At 40.7% G+C, this 25,535-nt stretch overlaps 2 protein-coding genes across 3 annotated transcripts in view; both read left to right on the top strand.

Moving 5' to 3' along the window:
• Positions 1-25,535, top strand: part of thap12a (THAP domain containing 12a) — a 403,705-nt gene that overhangs the window by 1,874 nt on the left and 376,296 nt on the right. The window contains exons 3-5 of one of the 2 annotated variants that reach the window (XR_014569203.1): positions 1,241-1,336; positions 1,456-1,495; positions 1,942-3,904. Coding sequence is in view for 1 of the 2 variants with exons in the window: in XM_083764342.1 (XP_083620468.1) it covers positions 1,241-1,336; positions 1,456-1,495; positions 1,942-3,794 (1,989 nt within the window). In the remaining variant the exon portion in view is untranslated. Of the gene's footprint in view, positions 1-1,240; positions 1,337-1,455; positions 1,496-1,941; positions 3,907-25,535 lie in introns of those variants that run through there. The other variant, XM_083764342.1, reaches the window with a different exon arrangement.
• LOC310867571 (uncharacterized protein) lies at positions 5,426-24,527 on the top strand. The gene is made up of 11 exons (XM_083777686.1): positions 5,426-5,796; positions 7,083-7,203; positions 8,794-8,898; positions 13,099-13,135; positions 13,259-15,072; positions 15,190-15,220; positions 15,465-17,233; positions 17,348-17,396; positions 19,262-21,063; positions 21,194-21,239; positions 22,343-24,527. Exons 1-11 carry the CDS (start codon positions 5,684-5,686, stop codon positions 23,857-23,859), a joined length of 7,404 nt encoding a protein of 2,467 aa, XP_083633812.1. The 5' UTR covers positions 5,426-5,683; the 3' UTR covers positions 23,860-24,527.

The following is a 25,535-nucleotide window of genomic DNA, read 5'->3' on the forward strand; positions in this document are numbered from 1 at the left end:
TATTGTGGCCTCCTGGTGGCGCTATAATAGGCCTATGTGAATAGGGTGACATTTCTTCTTGCGCCTTTGATGGCAATTGGATGATTTGAGGCATTTTGTTCCAAAAATGTGTTTAGTTTTACAAAAGTCCACCTGTTGGTGGTGGTATGACAGGCCAATGTGAAAAGGGTGGGATTTATTCCTCATTATAGTAGGAATTGGGATGGAATATGACATATCGGACAGATCCGTGTTGAGCACATGACTATAAAGCTACTGTGTAACGATGTGTGGGATTTTTGGACAGAATCTGGAGGAGTAATATAAAAAAATGTGTTTAACAAAAGTCTGCCTCTTGGTGGAGCTATAAAAGACATGTGAAAAATGCAGGTCAAAGGTTTTTCCTTGGCCTCTAGGGAATGAAGGTCTGAAGTGAAGATTTCGTGTTACCATGGATAGATGTGGTCGAATGAGGAGACTGAAGCTGAAATATGAAGACGAGTACATTAATCAATTGAAGAAACGGATAAACACTGCAGTGTAGCCTACAGAATATTCTGTCTGTGCGTAAACATGGAGTGCACTCACTCATTGATTCACTTGTATACCAAAATCTGTTTTAATTGATATTTTCAATTATATCAATGATATTTTTTAATTGAGTCCCAGCCCTAGTTAAAATGTTTTTAGCTGTCTGAATATAATTATATATATTTTTTTACATTTAACGCAAAGATAATTACCTAGTACAACTTTAAAATTAGCTTGAGGGTGGCAAATTATTGTATGTAAAATTAAATGAATCATTTTTGTGCGGATTACCATTGTGGACCACCGGCGAATGGTCCGCAGATCACCAAGTCTGCATCACCAGCAGACTCGCAAGCCTTATTGTATTAGATTTCATTGGCTGAATGGAGATTAGGACATTCTAATTCTATTCTACAGGCAGGTTATTGCACATAATTGAGGCATGCATGTAAGATTCTGATATGTCATCAAGGTTACAGAATATATTTCTATGATGAATTGAACTACCGGTATGCACAAAAATTTATTTCACACTTTTTTACTTAAAACATTTGGGAATGTATGATCTCAGATAGAAACATTGACCAATGGAACCTTTTGAAACAACTTAAACCTTTAGGAGCTGGAATACCTGCTGGACTTATTTGACGGTAAAGAAAGTAGGCTTATATAGGAATGTAATGTGACATTTTGGTGTCTTGTTGTGAGCTTAAGTGGTTTATGTTGTCAGGAGGATCCTCACAATATCATGCTGAAGGATGATGCCATGCCAACCATCTTTGATGTGGCAAGTCAACCACAACAGCAGAAGCAGAGTAAAGAGACGGTAGGGAAAAACAAGCATGTGCATCATGATATATATATATATATTTAGTACTTTTAATACATTTCGTGGTATAATACACACTACATGCATTTAAATGTTTTCTCTTATTTTTTTGCTAGACTGAAGATGAGACTGAGAATAAAGACAAAGTGAAGAAAAGTAAGTTGAATTGAACCTGAATTGCAGTATATTCAAGCTATTGTAAATTAATGTTAATACTACTACTAGTGTTATTACCAGTGCAGTGAATTTATTCACAACCCTGATATTTGACAGGTTGTAGGTTTTAGATCGATATTTAAAAATAAATGCTTACATTCAAAGTATGGCTGGGTGAATATCACAATGTTTTTGACCAATACCTTGATACCTATTGTCCTATTGTGACAATAACATTAGTTGTTTCCTTTATCAATTATCATTTTTCAAGAATGTTCAAAGTATAATGGGGCTTAAATGCTAATTGCTAATATTTGATATAATATTAATACATTGCCCAGCCCTAATGCAAATTAGTCATTGTTAATGCCCCAATATGAAATGCCTACACTTTCATTGTCAGATATTGAATTGACCAATTCCAATGATTTATTTTTTCCTCGTAGAAAATGCAAAGGCCAGAAAAGTGGCAAAGAAAGATGATGCTCAGACTACTGCAAAGAAAGATGATGCTCAGACTACTACTACAGAGGAGGAGGTCTATAAACAGAGTATCAGGTCTTTATTTGAAGCTCTTGTACTGTTGGGGGAGCAAAACATTCCTTTAAAGGGACCTGCTGAAAGATCTTCAGCACAGGAGAACCTTGTTTCAAATAACTTTCAGGCATTGCTAGAATACCGCATGAATACTGGGGATGAAGCCCTACAAAAGATGTCTAATTCAGACCCTTTAAACAAAGAATGCTGCCCCCCAATGCAGCTGAACCAATTGATCGAAGTGTGTGAGAAAAGCATTCGTGAAGGCATCTTGGAGGAAGTCAAGAAAAATGTATTTTTCTCATTGATAACCGATGATTTGGTTAAGATTTCTGGGGAATGGCACCTGCCTGTGTTTCTGCGTTACGTGGACCAAGGTAATTGGCAGCAGGAAAGGTTTGTTGGATTTTTGCCTTTTGAGGGAGATGGAGAGGCTCTGGCGGAGACACTCTTGTCTGATCTCTCTGACAAATGGGGGTTGCTTATGGAACACTGCAGAGGTCAGGCTCATTCCTACTCTGGCAGACATTTTGGCAAAATTAAATCGTTTGCCACCAAATTGACAGAAAAATTCCCAATGGCAGTACTTGTACCAAGATCCACTTGTTCATTGAATACCGCGTTTGCCAGTGGCATGGCTTCACCAGCAGTCCAGCTTGTCTTGTCGACTTTTAAGAAAATAGAGTCATTTTTCAGTCACTCCCCTTCTCTACAATTAGAGTTGGAGCATGCCATTGCAATTTTCTACCAGGACAAGGCAGAGAAAGCTAATGAACTTAAAGAGATCTGTCGCACTAGCTGGACTACAAGGCATGATGCCTTTGAAGTGGCAGTCGACATTATAGAGTCAATACTACTCTGTGTGGATAGTGTGCATGATAATGAAGACATGAGATGGAGTGACCAAGTCACACATGACGCTTTGGAGATCTCCAAGGCGCTAGCTGATTTTGAGTTTGTCATGGCCTTGACTGTGCTTAAGAATATAATGTCACTTACACAGGCGTTTGGGAAAAATTTGCAAAGCAAAGCTACAGATGTATATTTGGCAGCAAACAGTTTGCAAGCTGTACTGCTGTCATTGGCAGAAGTGTCTGACAACATTGATGTGTATCATGAATTCTGGTATGATGAAGCCATTAACCTAGCAACTGCAATGGAGATCACTGTCAAGGTTCCGAGGTCAGTCTTGAGAAAGCATCGGCCACAAACAGTTTCTGTGATCCAGCCACAGAGCTACTACAAGGAATACCTTTCCATTGCTGTGGTGAACCATGTTGTTGCAGAATTAAAAGAACTCTTCTGCGAGAATCACCTAAAGGCTCTGAGATGTCTTTTGCTCATCCCTGCTGTTGTTGGCCAGAAAAAGTCTTTAAATTCAGAGGGCGAAACTGATATAAAAATGTATGAAAATGACATCCCTAATGCAGCCACACTCTCTGCCGAGCTGCACTGCTGGTGGGTTAAATGGGTGCACAAAGGCAAGGAGGACAACGGGCCTTCCACTCTTAGTGAAACACTGCAACTGTCTGACATTAAGTTCTTCCCCAACATGCTTGCAGTCCTTAGGGTGGTTGGCACCCTACCAATCTTCAATCTTGAAAGCAGCTACGATGTGGCCTACAGGCGCTTCAAGCTATATGTGGAGAACACTCAAGAAATCGACAGATCAAAGGGGCTTTCTCTTTTGAATGTAAACTGTGACGCTAGACATGACCTGGACTCCATGGTTGAGGCTTACATGAAAACATTCCCCAAGTAGGAGAATGTGTAGTTGGCCTTAATCACTTGTTTCTTGAAATCATAGGTCAGACAGTGTTTTACAGTTTCTACAGCGTTGTTGATAGGTATATCTAAACAATCATCATTTTTGTGTGCAGTTTTAATTGTCCTTTTGAGGTAAACTTAAATGAAAAAACACTCCAGCTCTCACTTTTATCATTGTCTTTAGTTATGTTGTTCACCTTTTGATTTCACAGTTGTAAAAGATTAACCAAAATTGTCTGATTCATTCATGCCCAGTTTTAATTGTGCTTGTTTGTTTTTTTTTGTTTTTTTTAAGAGACACCAAAGTGTTTAAAATGTGAATCATTAAAAAATACATGTTTAATAATTCTTTTGGTTTGAACCTTATTTTAAGTGATCTTAGAAGCCTCAAGAATCTTGAGACCAGATTCTACAAATGCCTTCTAAATCATGACAGTTTTCTGAAAGTCCTGTTTCTATATGGTTCTCAAACTATTTCATGTCAAGGACCAACTAATTGCCCGCCAACCCTATCTGAAAATATGTTGTTCTTGTTCCAGGGACCTCCCAGAAGCAAAGATGAGTTAAAAATGTTCGCTGTGAAAGAATATATTCAAAGATTAGCACACGTTTTTGCACAAGCTTGTAGCGTGGCCCTTGGTGCCACAGCTTCCTTATGACCTTATCTGCCATTTTTTAAACGGCTAAAGTTTAAAATAATGGTTAAAGTGGAATAAAAGCTTAGGTGACAGATGCGTTCCAGGTCTTTATGGTTATTAAGCAAACTAGTGGAATTCGACCTGTCCAGCCTCCTAGCCACATATTAGCATGTAGAGACTATAATATAATAGCAAGCTGGAATTCAACTGAGAGCATAACAATTGGACATCAGACAAGTATAAAAATCATAAATGGAAAACAGTTTTATTTTCACCTCAAGATGAACTGGTGTCTGGTTGAAATGTAACACATATAGGCCTACTGACTAATAGTTTTTAAAAGCACTTGTGGCTGATGGGTAAGAAATTGTGATCCCTGGGTTCAGGTTGCGCACATTAAACTCCATATGGTTAATTTAACTGGGAGTATATTTAAAGGGATATTTAATTTTCAAATAAAATAATCATTACACAGGTACAAACTGTACCTTCAATTTTGCAGTAAAATAATACTAGTACACATGCTGGTGAGGGAGTGTATGAGAAGTGGGCTACACCAGTGTTTATAAGTTTATAACTGCCCCCAAAATGTTTGTAATAACCTGTAGATCCCATCTGACAGATTATATAAACTGCAGACCCCCATCTGACAGATTTTGTGCCAGGAACCCTTAAGAGATTTTTTTTTATTTTGTACAGAGTGGAGAACGTGAAACCTTATGATTTGAATAGAATAGTCATGCTTATACATTTTGCTCCCCCACAAGGACCCCTTTGTGTGTGTGTGTGTGTGTGTGTGTGAGAGAGAGAGAGAGAGACTAGAACTATGCTGTAGAATTTAGACCATTGCCAGAAAATGTGAGGAATAAACTATCTTTGGCTGTGAGCTGAGCAGCAGGAAGGAAGCAGATCTACAAGCGTGGTCAACGTTTGCCTCACTCTGCCCTCTGCTGGCCAAGTAATTCCCTGCACTTAGTTCCTGGTTTATGTCGTTGCACGCTTTTCTGGCACATCACGCAGCATCAACTTTTGAAAGAAAGGAAATGAGTTGGTTTCTCAGCTCATATGGTTGAATTTCGACGAGTTTAGAAAAGTCCACGTGTCGATTCCAGTGTTATTCATCTCTGTTGCATGAGGCATCATGCTGTGCTAGTACACAGTAGATAGACACAGGTTTGCATTAGGCTAGCAAGCTTGCAGCCGCCAGTTAGCGTGCTAGCTACTAGCTAGCCAGCTAGCTAGGTACATGCAGTCCAAAATGACTGACTGCTGTGCCGCAACGAACTGTGGATTTCATAGAGAGGACTCATCATCGGACAACGCGACTCCTCTTTTCAGCTTCCCCGTAGACCCAGAAAGGTGAGTTTGCGTGGATGGTGTAGTTTATAAATGAGCCTGTACAGGGTGTGCAGAACAGAACATCCACCATTAGCAGGAGGCTAGCAGGCAGCACGCTAGCTACTAGTGACAACTCTTGAAAATGGCGCAGACTATTCCTGAAAGAAAAGTCCCTGTGAAAATCACTCTGTTCTTTTTCACCGTTTGCTCTATGCGCATGAATAATAATTGGCCAAATGGTATCTTTGTATATACAACCAAAGACGCTTCAAATAAAGCACAAACTAAACTTTTAGTTATGTAATTAACATCGCCATCAATGCGTGTGACACCCACCCACTGTGGTTCAATGTTGTTTTAGTCCATTGACTGATAACCTGGGGCCCTACGGAAATTAATTTCCCAACCACCAGCTATAATCTTGCTATCGTCATCTAGGCCATGTTACATTCACTTTAATCTGCGCAGTCCATTTGTGGATTGTAGAACTTGAAAACTGTCTGTACTTTACCAGGAAAAGGTAGTCTACTACTACTACTAGTCTTATGATGGTTTAGTTTTGAATGAAGGTTACAATAAAAGTTCCTCTCCGGGAATTGCAGTATGGCGCCCCCTACTGAGCTGTCACTTCATTTGTGCTCATTTTGTGACAAAATCGATTTGCAGGGCTATTCACTTAAAAATATTGATTTATATATTGAATAAATAACTCGTAGTAAACATTGCTTATAAGTATTGGAAATTATAGTGCTGAAACTGAACTCCTATTGCTCAAACGTCACTCAGACCTATATTTCTGGAAGGAGTGAATTTCACATAAAGTTGCCATATATTTTATTTCAAATTATTTTTAGGTATGCTTTAATGGTCTGACTTCTCTGATTAACTAATAATACATATATTTTGTAATCACCCTCGTTTTATTTTTTATTTAATTATTTTTGACTGAATAGTTATAGAAGTACCTTTCTTGTGCTGTTAATACTACCCACTACCCAGCAACAGACACTGCACCTACACCTGCAATTTTATATGGGTGAAATTAATTGGCAAAACATCACAAGCAGTAAAAGTCCTCCTGAGTGCATGAAGCTATGTCAAATTAATCCGTACTGTGAAACTTTGTTTTACCCATTGAACCCTTTACCCTACAAAATACTTCAAAAATTGCAGGGATAATAAAACATGCTTTATTCTGTGTGAAATGTAGTCTAATACAATTACATATATATTTTTTATTTCTTTGTAACATTACTGCTTCTTGTCATGATATAATGTCTATAATTTCTTAACCTTTCATTTCACAGATGTAAACAATGGCTGAACAACTGTCATCGCCAGGACTTGGCATCAAAACCTCCAGAACAGTTGCACGAGCTCTACAGACTTTGTGCAAAACACTTTGAGCCCTCATTGATCTCCCATCAGGTAAGCTTTAGCTGATTGACCTCAGGGAAGTGCAAATGGTTCAGCAGAGTAGGGTTATTAGGGATTTTATCTAATTATTTTTTCCGGCTAAAAAACTGAATGTTGCAGCCAAAAAAAAATAAAAAATGAGAGCCTTTATTTAAAATAAACGTGTTTACTTGACAATTCTTAGTCATGTCATAATAATTATAATTTGTCGGCAGGCAGTGGGGTAGGTTTCACTTTCGCTGTAGGCTCTTAGAGATTGGTCATTTTATCAATTGAAAATGAGGATGCTGAAACATTGGATTAGCTTACTTTGTGGATGTGCAAGGCTTGTGAAGTGAATAATCATACAGTAACTCAAACTGAAATGATAGGCTTCCATTTTTTCCCTAATCATTCTAGCTATTATATTATCGATCATTAGTTGAAGTGTGCTCACTGTGCTGTAGGCATGCTGTGTTTATTGTTTTATTAACATTATACATATTAAATACGCCATATTATAAAATACAAATAAACTTGTGCCCATGCCCTAAGCACCCTGCAGTGCAGTCATTATCTTTATAATTTCTCAAATGTTGTGCATGATGCTTATGTGTTGTTGAAAAATACATTGCATGTGTTCATGTGGTGTTGAAAAAGACACTGTAGCGCCATAGTAGCCGTCTGTCTGTGACTTAGTGTCGGCTCTGTGCATTCAGTCACTTTGAGTGGCATGCACAGCTTTGTGTATGTGATGTGTCTGTCCGTATGAGCACGGAATGTGCTCAGCTGATTGACTGAGCATGGAATATGATGTATAATGATAAGAACGCCACTCACTTAACAGTCACCCCCCAAATGACTGACTGATCTCACGACTTCTTTCGCCTGCAAGTCTGTAGTAATCTGTAGTAGTCTCTAGTCTGTTTAGGAGACACTGGAGTGAAGTCATCAATCATATTAAAATATTGCCGCTACCAAACGGCATTGATTGCAGAGCTTTAACTTTGAAAATTGACAAACAAAATGCACCCACAGTGTGATGGGTTATTTAAATAGTCTGAAGTAAGTACACCTAAAGCCAACCACAGCAAGCACTCCTGGCTTTGCAAATAATTCGGCTGATAAGCTAATCTTGCTTCAGACAAAGCAGTGGCAATATTGCCTGTAAAAAAACACTAAAGTGATGAAACATCTAAATGTCCCCTCTTCCACAAGTTCCACTGTTATTTTGTAGTCCCTCCTGTGTGATCTGTTTTACCATGATAGTTTCTACTCTACAGCAGCTACAGAGTACAGAGGCCAGGTGTAGATCAGTTTTACTTCCTGGTGGTGCAGCTACAGAGGCCAGGGGTAGATCAGTTTTACTTCCTGGTGGTTACAGCTAATCAAACGAGCAGCTCAATATGTTTTCACGTAAATACATTTATGCACAGGCTACCTAGCTAATAGATATCGGCACATTTATTACAAAAATAAATGCACCCATATAAACTTGGCTCATATAAACCCATATTTTGCCCATTATGATGTGGCAGAGGTGTGTTTTGTAGGCAAAAGCTCAAACCAAATAAACATACTAAATCATAATCGATGTATAAACTCTTACTATTTGTGTTTCAGAGTGCTTCCAGTTGTGTCTTGAAGGAAGATGCCATTCCAACAATATTTGACTTCACACCACCTTCAAACAATCCATCAACTTGCAACAGGAAACGAGCACATCCTGTAAGTGTTTCATTTCATGATACGATATTGTTAATTATTTTTGTAACAAAATAAATGGGCTTCCTCACTAAATTTGACTATTGGGGTTTTATCCAATACAGTCCAATATATGTGGGTAAGACATCTTGTGCCTTGAGAACTCATATTCAACACAAAAACTAATAAATAAAATGGAAAAGATAACTGCTCCTCTAAGCCAGTGGTTCTCAAAGTGGGGTCTTTGAGGGGGTTCCCAGGTGTCCCCTCCAACTGATTGATAGTTAGTCAATAGGTGCAGTGTATGTGCGAATTCATGTTCGTACACGTGCATGTGAACCGTTTTATGCGTTTATTTCGGCCTATTCGCGGCCGCCTCCCCACCACAGAAGCTCAGGGGGGTAGATTGCTCTTGCCTGAACTGAAGTCTGTCACTGTATGATGACGCAAGAGGTGAACGTCAGTGCATTGTTGTTGGCTGCGTTTTGCCGTGCATGATCTATTGTTAACGACCTCTGCCCCTCGGCCAATGTGTAACAGGCCAATGTGAAAATGGTGGGATATATTCCTCAGCCTAGTAGGAAAGTCTGTGAAAGATTTCATTTAAATTGCACGCTGCGTTCATGATTTGAGGTTTTTTGTTCAAAACGGGCCAATGCTGCAAACTTTGAAAGCCAATGTTAGCCAATTAAGATTTAATATGAAATATCGGACAGATCCGTCTTGAACATGACTATAGAGATACTGTGTTACGATTTCTGGGATTTCTGGACAGAATCTGAAGGAGTAATATCAAAAAATGTGTTTTTCAAATGTCGGCCTCCTGGTGGCGCTATAACAGGCCGTTCTGGAAAATGTGGGGCAGAGTTTCATCGTTGGCATCCAGGGAGTGTGCGTGCAAAATTTGGCACCTTACCGGGTTAATGCCCTAAGCCTCGGAACGCTACAATAGTAGACAAGTCAACTGTGTATAGTTCCAAGTTAGTCTCGTGTCTCGAGGAACAAGGGCAGCAAGTGCAGTGTCAATTTAGTTAGTTAGTGTTTTGTCAATTTAGCAGCTATAACATGAATTTTAACTGTTTTTAATATTTAATATATTGTCCATGTCCCTCAAACTTACTTCTAATGTTTTGAGCCTCAATCACAACTCTGATATAACCATTCCATGGCATTTCTTTTTTGCTTCTGAAGCTGTTTTAGCTGCAGTACAATGTCCTGAGGTGGTGGGGGTGCTGATATGCTATTATTTAATAGTTGAGTCATTATAATACTGATGCTAGATAAACACAGGCTTGTTTCCATTCCATGCCACCTTGGAAAATCAACAATGTAACGTTGCAACATTGTAAAGAAAGTTGAAATGCAAATTTGGAACTGAAGACTGAAGAGATGGAGGAATTATACAAAATTACAAAAATATGACCAAATCAGTTGAGCTGTTCCTGAGATATTTCCATAAAAGCCCCTATATGATGTGAAATCCTGATTCAAAATTGCATATTTGTGGGGATAGAAAATACACAGTAGCTAAAAAAACACACCAAAGAAATTGGAAAAGTTGAATTTTATGTTATAGCTCATACATAGAAACATTTACTTTACCAAAGAAGCATCCTCCTGAATCCTAACAAAGCCTGTCTGTCGTAGTTTCCTCCCTTGCCTCCTCCCATATTTCATTAATTCATTACAATTTCCAGTATACTATAGCGTTGCTAAAAAAAGACTTGACTTGTTTCGCTGTTTGTTGTGGTTTTGGTGGGTGTTCCCTTAACTTAACACACATGCGTGGGCACGGCCCACCCCCTGGCCCTGGTGGCAGTTTCTGAAGCTGTTCTCCCCTTAGAGTATATATGAATAGAGAAGGCACCCAGAGGAAACCCTAAGGCGAAATGGACATAGTGGCCGAATGAAGGTATTGCAGCCTGGCCCCAAACACATGAACGCGCTGTCCGTTGACTATCATTGTACACGTTCACGACGGACGACGCTCGTGTGTTCATGTGTTTGGGGCCACTCACCATTGCAATCCGTCCCAGAATGCACTCTGTTCCTACCAGGAAGGAGGAGTGAAATCGCCTCATGCGCTTTTGAGCAACTTAATGCAAGTGGATGGGAGGAGAACTCGGGTGTCTTCTCTATTCATATATACTCTATGGTTCTCCCCCAAAATTGACAAATGATCACATATGTCCCTATCTGACCATATTATGGTCAGATTAGTCACGCTAGGTAGCGGAGCGCCCTCTACAGGTACCGGAGCGCCCTCTACAGGTACCGGAGCGCAATTTAGCCCTAAATGGACCCTTACTGTATGTGTCTGTAACCCAGAGAGCGTACAAATGGAACCAATTGGACTCATTTGGTTCCATTTGTATGTGCTCAGAATTAAATTGACACTGATGATACTAGTGTTAGATTGGGGGTCCCAGAGCTCAAAATGGTATCAAGTGGGGGTCTCTGACCCTAATGCAAATCAATCATGGGGGCCTAAAAAGTTTGATAATCACTGCTAAATTACATCATAGTTCAAACTAATTGAACAAAATTATATACCCAGATTATACATGTAATAATATTTTGTCTTTCTAAATTTCTATCCATTGTCTTTATCCACTTGGACAATAGACAATGTAATCTTATTTACAGTAATGATTAGGGGTGCACCGATAGTCGCCATGTTTGTATACCGTATTTTTCCAAATGGTAGCCCGGGCTGTTAATATGCAAAATCGATTTGGACCCGTCGTTTATAAGGAACTAGGCTGCTATTTGCAGTAGGCCGTTATTGTTGTCTCCACCAGGCCGAAGGCATGGGGAGAGAGTATGTTTTGCACTCCGTCCGTCCGTCCGTGTGTCCGTGTGTCCGTCCGTGACAAGCTAATCTCGGCCACCGTTAACCCGGTCGATGCCACATTTTGCACACACACTCCCTGGATGCCAACGATGAACCTCTGCCCCAAGATTTCCAGAACGGCCTGTTATAGCGCCAGCAGGAGGCCGCTTTGTGCAAAACAAGTTTTTGCACAGTACACCTACAGATTTTGTCCAAAAATCCCACAAATCGTTACACAGTATCTCCATAGTCATGTGCTCAAGACGGATGTGTCTGATATTTCATATTCCATCCTAATTGGCTAACATTGGCTTTCAAATTTTGCAGGATTGGCCTGTTTTGAACAAAAAACCTCAAATCATGAACGCAGCGTGCAATTTCACGTGAAATCTTTCACGCACTTTCCTACTAGGCTGAGGAATATAGCCCACCCATTTCACATTGCCCTGTTATAGCGCCACCAACAGGTGGATTGTGCATGCGTGCCATCAACACGGATCTGCACCATTTCCCATATTCCATCCTGATTGGCAAAGATTGGAACAAACAAACAAAAAACATGTTTATATTACTCCTAAATATTCCTATCCTCCTGGTGGAGACCTGTGCCCAGAAGGGCACTTTTTCTAGTTTATTTTTGCACCGGTCTGCACCGGGCCATTATTTGGTTACAGTTCTTGTCAAGCATGTTTTTTAGTGCAAAATTAAAAAGGTATGTATAAACATACATAGCAGGCAAAGTCTTTAGTCTTTTTTTATTTAATATTGAGCTTATAGGCAGCTCCTGCTGCTTAATTGATTTGACCCAGATCTGTGCAAACAGACTGTGATGTAATTAGTTTGGTAGCACAGCTGTGTAAAATTCTAATATTATAAAGATTTTAAAAGGCTATCATATAGCCTACTCTGAATATATTCTTTCAAATGAGGTTTGGCCTTATAGATCAAAAATACATGTGCTCAGTTTTGTAATGAATACATTTTCAACTATTTGAATAAAGGTTGTACACATCAGTGAAATTAACCGGGGAGGAGGAATATCACCACTCGGTAGCCTACACTGAGCGACACGCAGCCGCTCTATACATCTCCCTACAAGGGTGTATTACCGGATTTGCCTGCAGAGCAGAACATCGGCTACTGCCATCGGTGAAAGTCAAGTTTTTTACAGATGCACGTAGTTAGATGGCAGTTAACAAGGCAAACATCGGCCCCTACCGATTGTCGGCCGATGCATCGGTGCACCCCTAGTAATGATGTAGTTCCTCGTGCAACTAATGTTTTTATTTAATTTATTTACTCTGCATTGCTTGGACTAATTTGACCAAAAGTAGTGAGCTCTGTGTACTACCTCAATACCTTTTGAATGTCCATTTCTTTTGTTTTCTCAGACGCAAGAGGAACCTTCTGCTGTGAAGAAAACTAAAGGTACGTTTGTTTCATCTTCAGACCAAAAGATTAGGATAAATGCCTTGCCTGTTCTGAACGTTTCTTTGCATCGTATAGTTGTGACTACTGTTAATATTTATAATATTTTGTTTTTCCAATCAGAAAGTGCATTAACCCCCACTGGGACTGAGGAAGCAAATGAAGTATCTGGAGAGAACAGTGTGAATTATGAATCACAACAAGATGGCCAGGTGCCCGACAATGTAGCCACCACCAACGCAAAAGAGATCCTAATAGTCTATTTCAAAGAAATCCTTGCGCTCACTGGATTCAGCATTAATGGTGCAAATACCAGTGCGGATGAGCAAATGGGAAGTGCACGAGGTCGGCAGACTCTCAATCCCATCTGTGTGGAGAAAATTGACCAGAAGGAAATCCTTCAGTTCAGTGAGGACCTCATGCGGGAAGAGATACAGAGCAGCCTACGTCAAGCACGATTCTTCTCCATTTTGCTCCAAGATGTAACCATCATAGAGGGCAAGCAGCAAATCCCAGTTTTCGTTAGGTCTGTCACAGTAACGGGGTTCCCTCAAAAACACCTTGTTGGTTTCTTGCCTTGTGATGAAGATGCTGAGGGTCTGTTTTATATTCTCATCTCAGAGTTGAGAAATAGGTGGGGCCTGCGAATGGAGCACTGTCGAGGACTCACCTATCTGGTTACAGGCAGCATGTGTCAGAAGATGCGAGACCTGACCTGCAAGATTCTTCAGGAGTTTCCCCAAGTAGTGCTGGCACCCAGTGACCCGTATGCCTTCAACATTTGGATTATCCGCTGCATGCCTGTCGCTTCAATTCAGAAAGTTGCAGATACTGTTGAGGAGGTGGCTGCGCTACTCAGGAGAACGCCAGAGCTCTGCAAGAGATTGGATGGAAAGATCCAGATGACATATGGGCATATTAAAGGTGAAGCAGACAGAATCAAGGAGGCCAGCCATGGTAGGTGGGAGTATGGAACAGATGCTTTTCAGACCATGTTGGAGATTCTTGAACCATTCCTGAACTGCATCAATGAGATGATCTCAAAGGTGGACGAAGACACTGCTGAACAGATGGCACGGCTGAAGCCCATTCTGAAGAATTTCAATTTCATCATTACCCTTGTTGTTCTGAAGAACACTCTCTGTTGTGTGAGCATTCTAAATTCAAGTCTCAAGGGAGTCATAAGCATCAGCAGCACCTTGCAGTACACAATTTCCAATGCCCTAAAGCTGGTAAACAAATATCAGCAGGAGATTTCAATACTCCACAGGAAGTGGTTCTCAGATGCAGTTGGCCGAGCAAGGAAGCTGGGAGTTGAGGTCACTAAGCCAGAGATCTTATTGGAGACAAACGAAGAAACTAAGGATGAAACCCCCATGGAGGACTTGTACAAAGAAACGCTGAGCAGGCCCATCCTGCAGTACCTTGTAGCAGAGGTAAAGAGAGTGTTCAGTACTGAAATGGGGAGAATTCTTCGATGGCTCTCACTGGTGCCTTCTTACATGGCCGATCACAATTTCAGTATTCGACGGGATAAAGTGGCAGATGCAAATTTAAACAACCTCGCCAGGCCTGACACATTCTATGAAGAGCTTGGCTGTTGGGAAGTGAAGTGGAGGCATGCCAGCAAACGCAGGATTTTGCCGACCACTGTCTTTGCTACACTGAAAATTCCAGACATAGGGTTTTACCCAAATGTGCAGAGTCTGCTGAGAGTGCTGGGCACTGTTCCATGTGTGAATGCAGAGGCAGACGTGTATGGGCAGTACAACATGGTGCTGGAGCGATGTCATTCCTACCTAACGGGCACACCGGAGGACCAGAGGCGGTGTAGCATGGCATATGTCTTTGTAAACCAAGACGTGCACTTCAGTGTTGAGCAAATGGTGGAATCCTATGTGCAAAAGCATCCTGATATATTGCAGTTGCTGCAAATGGTAAGTAAAATGGAGTATTAGTCAATTGCTTGTCATAGTTTGCACGGTTTTGGTGTCATGAACATGACATATCCTTTAAAGAAAATATTTTAATTGTTTAATTGTCTTTATTTTTAGGGCGATGGCAAAGAAGAAAAACTTCCTGAAGGTGAGATTTATGCATAGCTGTCAGTAATTCCAATTGTATTTTTCCACAGTCAAACTTAATTTAATTTCAATACAATTAACATTCTTTTATAAAAACTGAACATTATGTTCCGTCATTAAAGTATAAGTAAGCCCATGGCAGCCATTTAAGTTACCCAAAACACCATAATCTGTCTTTTAACACACAATTGTTTATTTTTAATTTGTAATCTTGCCTGATAAACATTCTCACATCTTCATTACAGCACTCGCCTTAGAAAGTGATGGAACCAATACTGAGCGGGACAATGAAGAAGAAGTGCAAATCATGACCCTGGAAATGGAGAGTGAAAAACTTGTAGAGATGAAGTGTGCAGAGACTGATAGAGAAGCTCTCAAATCTGCATTGCAGATTGCAGTAAGTGCTGCAAGTAGCCACCACAGCAGGAAAGCTGGTGAAGTTTCTGCCGAACAAGAGTATGTGTCCAAGTCTGAGATGAAAGAGGTTCTCACCGTTTGCGAGGGTGCAGTCAGGGAAGGAATAATCATGGAAGTGGGGAATTCATTCTTCTCCTTGTTCATTGACCGTGTTGTGAAGTTTGGGGAAAAAGATTATCTCCCCCTATTTCTTAGGTTTGTTGACAGTTTTGATGTCATGAGATTAGAGCTGATGGGATTCCTTGACTCGGATCTTGACTGTGAAGTCATGCAGTCGTGCCTGTTAGAAATAGTTACACAAGAGTGGCGTCTCGATTTCAATTACTGTAGAGGCCAAGCCTACTTGGGCTCTGGCGATATGTCTTATAAGCTAAAAGCTTTTGCCTGCAAAATCCAGGAGACATACCCCCTTGCTATATGCACCCACTGCTCTTGCTATTCCTTCAACACGTGGTGGTCAAAATCCATCCCCGTGCCGGCAATTAAAAGGGCTCTGGATACTTTTGAGGAGGTCTTGACGTTTTTTGGTGATAGTGCCCTTCTTGAAAAACAGTTGGACCATGTCATTGCTTTTGGTCTCAGAGAGAGCTTCGAGAAAATCCAAGAACTGCAAGGGAAGTTCTGCAGTCATTGGCAGGAAAAGCATGATTCTTACGAGGTGTTTGTGCAGATGCTAGAGCCCTTGGTTGAATGTCTAGAGAAAATCAAGAACAATCCACAAAGATGGAAAGCTTTCGTGTCTGATCATGCTCACACACTTTTGCGCAAGATAATGGATTTTGATTTCATCATTGCCATGGTTATCTTGAAGAACAGTTCCTCATTCACCCGAGAGTTGAGTGCAGCCCTCCAGAAGGACCATTTCAGTGCTGCCTCCCAACTTTGCCAAATCAGTGGTGTTGTGGCCACACTGAACCGAGTGAAAACGAATATGAAGGTGTTTCACCAGAACTGGTTTGATGAAGCTTGTGCTATGGCACAGAGTTTAAGAGTGCAGATTGATGTACCTGAAAACTCCTCTTTGCAAATGGATAACATGATGAAGCCAGTCGGTTATTACAAGGATGCATTGAGTGTGCCTCTTATGGATAACCTGATCAATGCAGTGAAGGATCAATTTTCAGATGACCACAAGGAAGCTCTGAACTTCCTTTCCTTGGTTCCGTGCTCTGTAACTGTAAGTTACATGTTTGAGAGCTTGAAGTCAAAGCCTCCTCTCTACAGCAGTGATCTTCCTGATCCTGATAACTTTTCCACGGAGCTGTGCTGCTGGAGAGTGACATGGAAGACCAAAGTTGCATCTGTAACCATCCCAGATACGATATTTCATACACTGCGTCTGCCACTCATGCAGTTCTTTGGGAACATCAATACTCTACTGAGGATCATGTCCGTTTTACCCAGTACAGCCCTCGAGGATTGTGGGACAGTAATGCGGCACAAGATGTTCCAAGAGTACTTGAGGAATACCAGCCCCAAAGACAGGACCCCATGCCTGGCTATGCTGCAGGTGAGCACTGACTTCAACAGAGACCTTGACCGGATGGTGAGTCGGTGCCTGAAGATCACCCCTCAAGCCTTAGAGGGCATCTGCTTGGTAAATATTGTTCATTTAGCTTTGCCTTACATATTGCACTGAATTAAGTTTGTCTTTTAATTACATTGATTGATTTGATGGTTTATTATTGTCTCTCTGATTATGTATTTTCAGGACAAGGAATCGAAAGGTCTCATGAAGAACGCTGAGAACAATATGGAAGGTATTGTTGTGATCAATTTACACTATTATTACTGAGTGTAATGATTTTCACTTAACCCATTAAAACGGTAAAGCATCAGTGTCATTTTAGATTTTAACTATTCAAAAATAGCAGATATACAAGCTTAAATCAAGTAACTTCGTGCCAAGCTTTGAGCTTGTAGAATGTAGATCGTGAAATTTTGAATAAAAAAAAACTATATATATATATATATATGGGATGCACCGAAAGGGAATGTCTTGGCCGAATTGCTGTCATGGCCGTACCTTAAAGCTATCTGATTTATGGCAAAATAAATGGTTATGGCAAAACTTTAATGGCAAAAAATAATAATCACTATTATGGGTCCATAAAACATTTATTCAGCTCTTTTGAATGCATTAATTGCATATACTATTCGGTGATACATTTTCTGCCTATTGGGGCCGAAACCGAATTGGCCGAAAATGCATTTCTAGCCATTTTCTGACGAATATCTTCTCCGGACGAATATTTGGTGCATCATTCGTCATTCTTTAATTTCATTTGTTAGACAGCCTACATACGGATCTGATGTGCACGCGCCAGCTTATAACTTTTTTCCTTCTCAAAATTAGCCAAAATCCAGTGTTTGGAAGGTTATTATCTGCGGATCAAAACAACCCCATTGAGGTTCCTGGGGGGCTGCACTTACTGGTTGCAGACAAGGAAGCTCTTAGAAGGAAGTGAAGTGGTCACGTGACTGGGCTGCGCCATGACACTTTCATGGACACTTTCATGGGAGCCAAACTCACACCGGTAGTGCAATGAATACATGGCAGTGAATGGAGCCGGCTGGACCAGCTTATAACAAACATTATACATGAACGATATAAGTGATATCACACGTTTTTTCAGAGTGGTTGTTTTTCGACTTAATAACTATTTATTTTTATTGAGGTATTTATAGAAGAGCACATAGTAAGTTTTCTGCCTGGGCTGCTCTCTGCTCTTTGAAAAAATAAATCACATTAAGTAGTATGCACATAAAAAAATAAGACAGCCTAAAATAACGTGTTATATATATTATTTTATTTTCCAGAAGTGATCACTTTACAAAAGGTCTCAGTCATTCATAAATAATGTTTGTTCATGAGCTGGTCACTGAGCTCTCATTGGCTCCAGTGCATTCTGCCGAACTTCCGGGTGTAGTTTGGCTCCCGTGAAAGTGTCCATGAAAGTGTCATGGCGCAGCCCAGTCACGTGACCACTTCACTTCCTTCTAAGAGCTTCCTTGGTTGCAGACTAGGAAAAATAAAGAGGAAGGTGCACGGAGGTGTGGCCCGGTCTCCTGCGGGAGGTTTGCACATGCTCAGTGTAAACGGGAACTGCGATGGAGTGTTCCAGCAGAGGTGCTAGATAGAAAGCTCATAACTTGAGATGTAAATAATAAGATCCAGAACCGTTGAGAATTAAACAGCAGTCACCCTTCCCTTTTCAAATGTTTTATATCATCCACAGCACTTGAATGAACAGTTTCCATGTTCCTTTGTCATTTCACAAAAATAAAAGTTACAATCAAAGCGAGCATCAAAAGAACATGGAAAATCCACAAAAAATTGCAGTTCCTGTTTACACTGCACATGTGCAAACCTCCCGCAGGAGACCGGGCCACACCTCCATGCACCTTCCTCTTTATTTTTCCTAGGTTGCAGAGGATCTCTTCGCCCATTTGACTGGCACTAGTGTAACAGGATGTATTGTGTTTTGAGATGCGAGTGTATATATCATTTTGGGGGTCCATTACGTGAAAAAGTTTTACTGCGTAGAGTGTAGTTCAGTTTGTCTTAAGAGGCTACATTGACTAATTCTGGTGTCTTGATGTGTTCTTCTGGATTTTCTTTTAGTTGATCACGTCAAAGAAGAGGCAGAGGAACTCATGATTCAGCAAAGTACAGCCAGAAAAGAGGCAGAGGACGTTAACCCACAAGATGAGAACAGCCATAGAGGAGATAATCGCCCAAGTTTGGAGACCGTTTTCAAACTAGCTGCATCACTGGGGAAGAAGAATAGCAGTCTGTCTGAAATCTCTAAAGAGGACCAAGAAACGTTCATCCAGGAGGAGCTCGGTAACTGTCAGTGGTTTGGATATGATGGAAAATCCACCCCTGCCGTAGCTGAGGAAGAAATGATGAAAATGCTCATAAAAGCAATCAGAGATGTCATACTCCAGGAAATCCAGGAGTCACCCTTCTTCTCTCTTATTACAGACAAGTCTGTTACAGTTGCCGACAAGACCTTTCTACCTGCATTTGTAAGGTATGTGGGTGATTCAGCTCCGAAAGTGGAGCTCATTGGTTTCTTACCATTTGATGAAACCTGTGAAAGTGACGGGCAAGCAAAGAGTCTCGCCAAAATTCTCATCGAAGACTGGGGCTTGCCAATGTCCCAGTGTCGTGGCCAAGCATTCATGTACTTGGGCTCCGGCTGCCAAAGTCTGAAGAAAATGTCTTTGAATTTCCTTCGGCAGTATCCTCTGTCTGTCATCACACCTAGTGAGTCCTGTGGCCTTGCCTCTTGGCTGGTTGGAAATGTGCCTTGTCCTTCTGTAACAAAGATGCTAGATATTGTGGAGGATTTGCTACTGTTCTTTGACCACTCTGCAGATTTGGAGGAGCAGTTGGCACAGGCTGTTGATGGGCTCTTGAATACACCCAGGGAAGCCCTGGAGGAGATTCCAGAAACTTGCTGTTCGAGGTGGAAGAAGAGGGAGGATTTCTTTGATATCCTTGTTGACACACTGGAGGGAATCCTGAGCTGCTTGGAATCTGTCAGCTCCAGTGCCACAGGCGCAAAGTCTTTGCATGCACAAGTTCTCTCTACCGCTCTGAGAAGTGTAGACTTCATAGTCACACTTGTGATCTTGAAGAATGCTTGTGGCCCTCTCCGTAACTGCAGCACTGTCTTCCGTTGTGGCAACCCTGCCGACATCATCTGTGAGGTGGAGAAAATCCCTGCTATCATGGAGACGTTTAACAAAATGCTGGAGAACATCGGTACTGTGCATGCCCCTTGGTTTGAGCAGGCATATCAACTTGCTACTAAAGTGGCTCCTGAACAAGTGTGCTTCCCAGAGGAAGCCAACGCCTATGAGTCCCCTGAGATATACTACAGAGAGAACCTGAGTGTTCCTCTGCTCAGAAGTCTCATCGAAGAAATGAATTACAGCTTCTCAGACAGCCACTTGAAAGCGCTATCTGTCTTGTCTTTGCTGCCATCATGTAATCCCCAGGCCATCCTCCCAGAGTCCACACACAAGCCATTTAGTCTTTACCTGACAGATCTCCCTGACCCTGACACCGTGGAGCAGGAAATCAATGACTGGGCCACTGTCTGGAGGGAGAAGTACCAGGATGTTGCGCCTCCCACATCCATCGCTGAAACGATACTCCACCCTGAGTCACAGAGCCACCCCACCATTACCTTGCTGCTCAGACTGGTGGCCGTGTTGCCTAGTGTCAGCATAGAGTGTGACTTGATGAAGACAACACTGAATTCAATCAGGGAACTTTTAGAGAGCACTGTTAGTAAGGGAAGCAAAACGGATTGTGTGATGCTCCTCACTCATCAGCCGACTCTGCAGGGACTAGAAGAGATCATTGAGAAGTGCATGGAACTTCATCCAGAGAGCAGCCAGTGTCTTTCTCAGGTAAGTTCACAGTAGCAATTGTATATAAAACGTTTTTGTCAGAATTGTATATTTTATGTCGTAAATTAATTAATGGCGTTTTTACACAGTATTGCATAGTCAATGAAAATTGTTTATTTTATGTTTTTAGGTGAAGGAAACCTTTCGAGGACTGATTCTGAAACAACTGGGCAATGGTAAGTGAAAATGTTATGATGAACACTAGGCTACAATGTACTTTACATGCACCAAAAATACAAGATCCACAAGGTGTGAGCTTGTAGATTGGCTATTTTTGGCAAAGAGATTTGGTGTAGAAGGAAAAGAGATGGTACAGAGTCAACACAGACCCAGTTTATTACACATAGAAAGTTTAAGTAATGTGTAGACTAAACTTAACAGTGTAAGAATGGTGTGTAAAGTTAAAGCTACATTAACTTAAAGGCCTGAACATAATGAGTTTTGTTGGAAGGATTCTTTGACACATGACACCAACCAATATGTGCACGTGTCCATTTTAGTTCAGAACCATGGTCTGTATCCATTCATTATCATCTAGGCATCTACATATTCACTTTAATAATAATAATAATAATATCTCAAACTTATATAGCGCTTTTCTGAGTACCCAAAGACGCTTTACATGGGGGGTCTTTACAGAGAACAACACAAATAAAAACAACTTTAATAGAAAAAATAAATAATCACTAGAAGCTAAAAATCATTAAAAGACAGTGAAAAGGGTTAGCTAGGGAAGGCAATGTTGAAGAGGTGGGTCTTGAGGGCGGTTTTGAAGGTTTGGAGGGTAGTACGTATGGTTAATCCAGAGTAATATAGTAAGAGTGGTGACACTAGCGTTGATTCCCATTGTAACAATGGAATGCGGAAGTGCTCATTCTATCTCAATGGGATAGTTCCAGCCATAGGAGCAATGTTTGGAACTATAGCCCATAGGCACCCACTTTGTGTCCATATCATTCCATGTCCATGTCATTCAGTACCTAATTTTGATACCTACAGCCTAATTTGTAATCGTGTATGACTGTATTGTGTGACAAAAATGACTTGCATGCTATCAACTAGGGGTGTAACGATATAGTAACTGAATCGAAAAATCGATTTTAATTTCAAGAATCGAAGTATATCGAAATGTAAACGGCAACATATCGTATCATTTTACTTTGTATTGTTTTGCAATGCAAATAATCTGTATTGAGTTTTGGTATCGTTTTGCAATATTTGTTGAACGATACTCAGACAAGATTTAACACATGTTCACTTTAATTAAAAAACGAATTAGGACCAGCTGTGGTTGAACCGATGGAGAGTGAGACGCATGCTTCCGGTGTAGCAGAGCTGTCCACTGATGACGTGATTGCTGTGATAATAGAAGATACTCAGGAACCAAGAACAACCATGTCTTTCTATGAACCACACCAGCGTGAAGAAATCCTCAAGGAGCTCTCGGACTCTCAATTCTTCACTATAATAAGTGAGCAGGCTGTTGAGGTGGGTAGTGTGCCATATGTCCCCCTGTGCGTCAGGTATTTAAACAAAGAGGACATCCAGTGTGAGGAGACATTGGCTTTCATCCCATTCAATGAAGACCCACTTCTCCTTGCACATGCTATTGAGACAACACTGTCAGAAAAATGGGGCCTCACCATGGAAAATTGTAGAGGACAGGCCTTGTTGAGTGTTGGTGAAATAGGAGCTCAGATGAGGGCTGTATGTTCAGCAATAGCGAAGAAATACCCCCAGGCTATCCAAACCTTTAGTTCTGCCTTGTCCCTTAATGTATGGCTGGCCAGGTCGTCCCCTGCAGAAGAAGCAGCCAGTGGTGAGGTTTTGATGGAGAACATGTTGCTCTGGCTCACAGAGGACCCACAGCGCCAGAACAAACTGGAAGACATGATCATTCATGTGTTCCAGCTTGATGAGGGAAAGGGTACCGAGCTGAGGGACAAACTCATCAAAAACTGGGATAAAAGCCACGACATGCATGAAGTCATGGTAGAGCTTTTAGAGGCAGTGATGCTCTGCCTGAATGAGCTTAAGCGGGAAGGGAGTGGCCCAGACAGGCGGCAGGCATCACAGTTCTTTGATGCGGTCAGAAACTTTGAGTTTATCTTCTCAGCAGTGGTGCTGAAGAACGTTCTGAGCAGAACCAAGAAGCTAAGTCAGTCCCTTCTAGGCAAGCCCCTAGATATTCTGCTTGCAGTAAACACCTTGCCCGGTCTGAAAGCATCCCTCAGTCAATTGAAAAGTGATCTTGACTCCCAACACAAGGCATGGTTCAAGGAAGCTGTGCAGCTGGCTTCTAAACTCCAGGTTCCAATGTTGCACTCTGTGCTTTTAGAGCCCCTAAGTGATTTTTACAAAGAATCAATGAGCAAGAAGGTTGTAGAGCACTCCATTTCAGAAGTCACTGACCTTTTCACAGAGCAGTTAGTGGATACCTTGAAGTGTTTGGAGATTGTGCCTTTTGCAATGTCCAAAGTTGAAACCAGCGTTGTGGATGGTATTGTGTTCCGCCAGTACAAAGAGGATTTGCCAGACAAAACCTCCCTCCAAACTGAGATGAAGTCCTGGAAGGAGAAATGGCTAGATCCCTTGGCAGGCTATCTGCCCACTACTGTGCTTGACACTCTGAAGACCTCGCAGATAAGGAGTTTTAGTAACATTGAGACTCTCCTCAGACTTCTAATCATTATGCCCTTCTTAAGGAAGGAGAGCAACTTCAGGCAGGGGAAAAGAAGCTTGCAGGCATTTCTACAGCAGGAGGAGAGATCCCTAAACCAACTACATCCTCTCTGATAGATGAAGGTCTTCCATCAAAGTTAAACACAAAGCTTTTCAGAGAAGCACCATGCTTCTGACCCATTGTATCGTCAGCCCTGATTTACTGTAGGTCCCAGGTTTTGAGCTCGCCTGATATTTCTCTGTACATTATTGAGCTTAATTGTTTGAGATTTCATGTATTTTTTTTTCTTGCAAGCAAAGACTTTTCTTTTTCTGTAGTTTGAACAATTATTGTACTGCCCAATGGGACCAATGTCTTGCCAAAAAGCAATGCTCAACTGAGGGTTATCAATGCTTGTGTGCCTTTATGCAAAACTAAAAATCCACCCCATCTATCACAGTACAGTTTGAAATTTAAATCGTGTTTGAAAATGGCACTGTCCCATCAGGCATTTGAAATTAGTTTGTTTTTAGCATTACCAAAAATCATGCGTTTGACTTTTAAATAAATCACTCTCATTGATTCATTGCAAGTATGAAATTGCACCACTATCTTTTTTTCTTTTTTTTCCCTTCTTTTTTTACAAATAGGTTAGTTCCATCATATATCTTCTGATGATATCAGACGATTCTGTCTCTTTATAGGAATGATTTGCTGTAAACGTATCTTGAAAAGAATGTTTCCTCGAAAGGAAAACCTTCATATATATTTGTCAAAAAAGTAATAAAAATCTCCAAAAGGATTAATAGTTTTCATCTTTGTTTTCAATACATTGCATGTCAAGTTTTCATTTACCTGCTGATGCAGTACTGTGAGATAACACAAGATGGCGCAGTGAGCCAATGAAACTGGAGAAATCTCATCTGTCTACTATCCAGAGCTACACAAGGTTTTATCATTAAGCAATTTAATTGCATATCTTGTTGATCTTCTGAACCACGTTTGTCAAAAGTAGACTTTTCAAATATCAAACCCATCTTCCAACTTTTTTTTTTTCAAGAATCGGTCAAATTCAAAATTATATCTAATTAGTTACTTAATTTGATCTTTCTAGGTAGTAGCACATTGACTGACATTGCACAAATTAAATCTTGCTGTTATAAAAGGCATACAATTAACCAGGACTCAAATACTATACAAATTATGGGAAGTTACCTAGTTTTAAGTTACTTAGGGCTTCGAAGTGTTCTAAACACTTGCTCTGCATAAGGAATGGTGAGATGGTTAGATTTAATATGATTGATTTCTTAATCAGGGAAGTCCACCATCTTGGTCGTTTATGGGAAGGGAAACAGAAATTGCACAGGAAGGCTCAATACTACACTGTCTGGAAATGATCAAAGTCAGGTGAAGTACTCGCTCAACACGTCTGTATATGTGCCACATTTTGTGTAGCTCATGCACATCTAAATGTTCAGACTTATGCCATTCCTGTTATTGAAATCTGGCTAATGTTTAGTTTCTTCTGAGAAACAGTTATGCATATTTGCTGTAAAACATTCCAGTCAATAATTTGCCAGAAATTCTATTGACCTTCATGGTCATTTACACATCGTAGAGTCATTGCCACTAAGGAAAGCTGTTGCTTTGTATAAATTCCAGGTTTACTTATTTTCTGTATTAATGGGAAATTGGGAATTAATTTAATTGTAGATTTAACTGGAAACAAAGTTGAGAAGGACTGTTTTGAACATGAGTACATAAAGTTATAGGCCTACTACATTTTCATCAAATCCTTTACATATTGTTG

The sequence above is a fragment of the Protomyctophum parallelum genome (assembly GCF_964188405.1).
Source record: "Protomyctophum parallelum genome assembly, chromosome: 1".
In the NCBI taxonomy this organism is placed as follows: Eukaryota; Metazoa; Chordata; class Actinopteri; order Myctophiformes; family Myctophidae; genus Protomyctophum; species Protomyctophum parallelum.

Excerpts from the sequence above, each read along its gene's own strand:
- LOC310867571 (XM_083777686.1), top strand. The coding sequence starts at position 5,684 with ATGCAGTCCAAAATGACTGACTGCTGTGCCGCAACGAACTGTGGATTT. Across the intron at positions 5,797-7,082 it reads TTCCCCGTAGACCCAGAAAG|ATGTAAACAATGGCTGAACA; the intron begins GTGAGTTTGCGT and ends TTCATTTCACAG. Across the intron at positions 21,240-22,342 it reads TCTGAAACAACTGGGCAATG|GACCAGCTGTGGTTGAACCG; the intron begins GTAAGTGAAAAT and ends AAAACGAATTAG.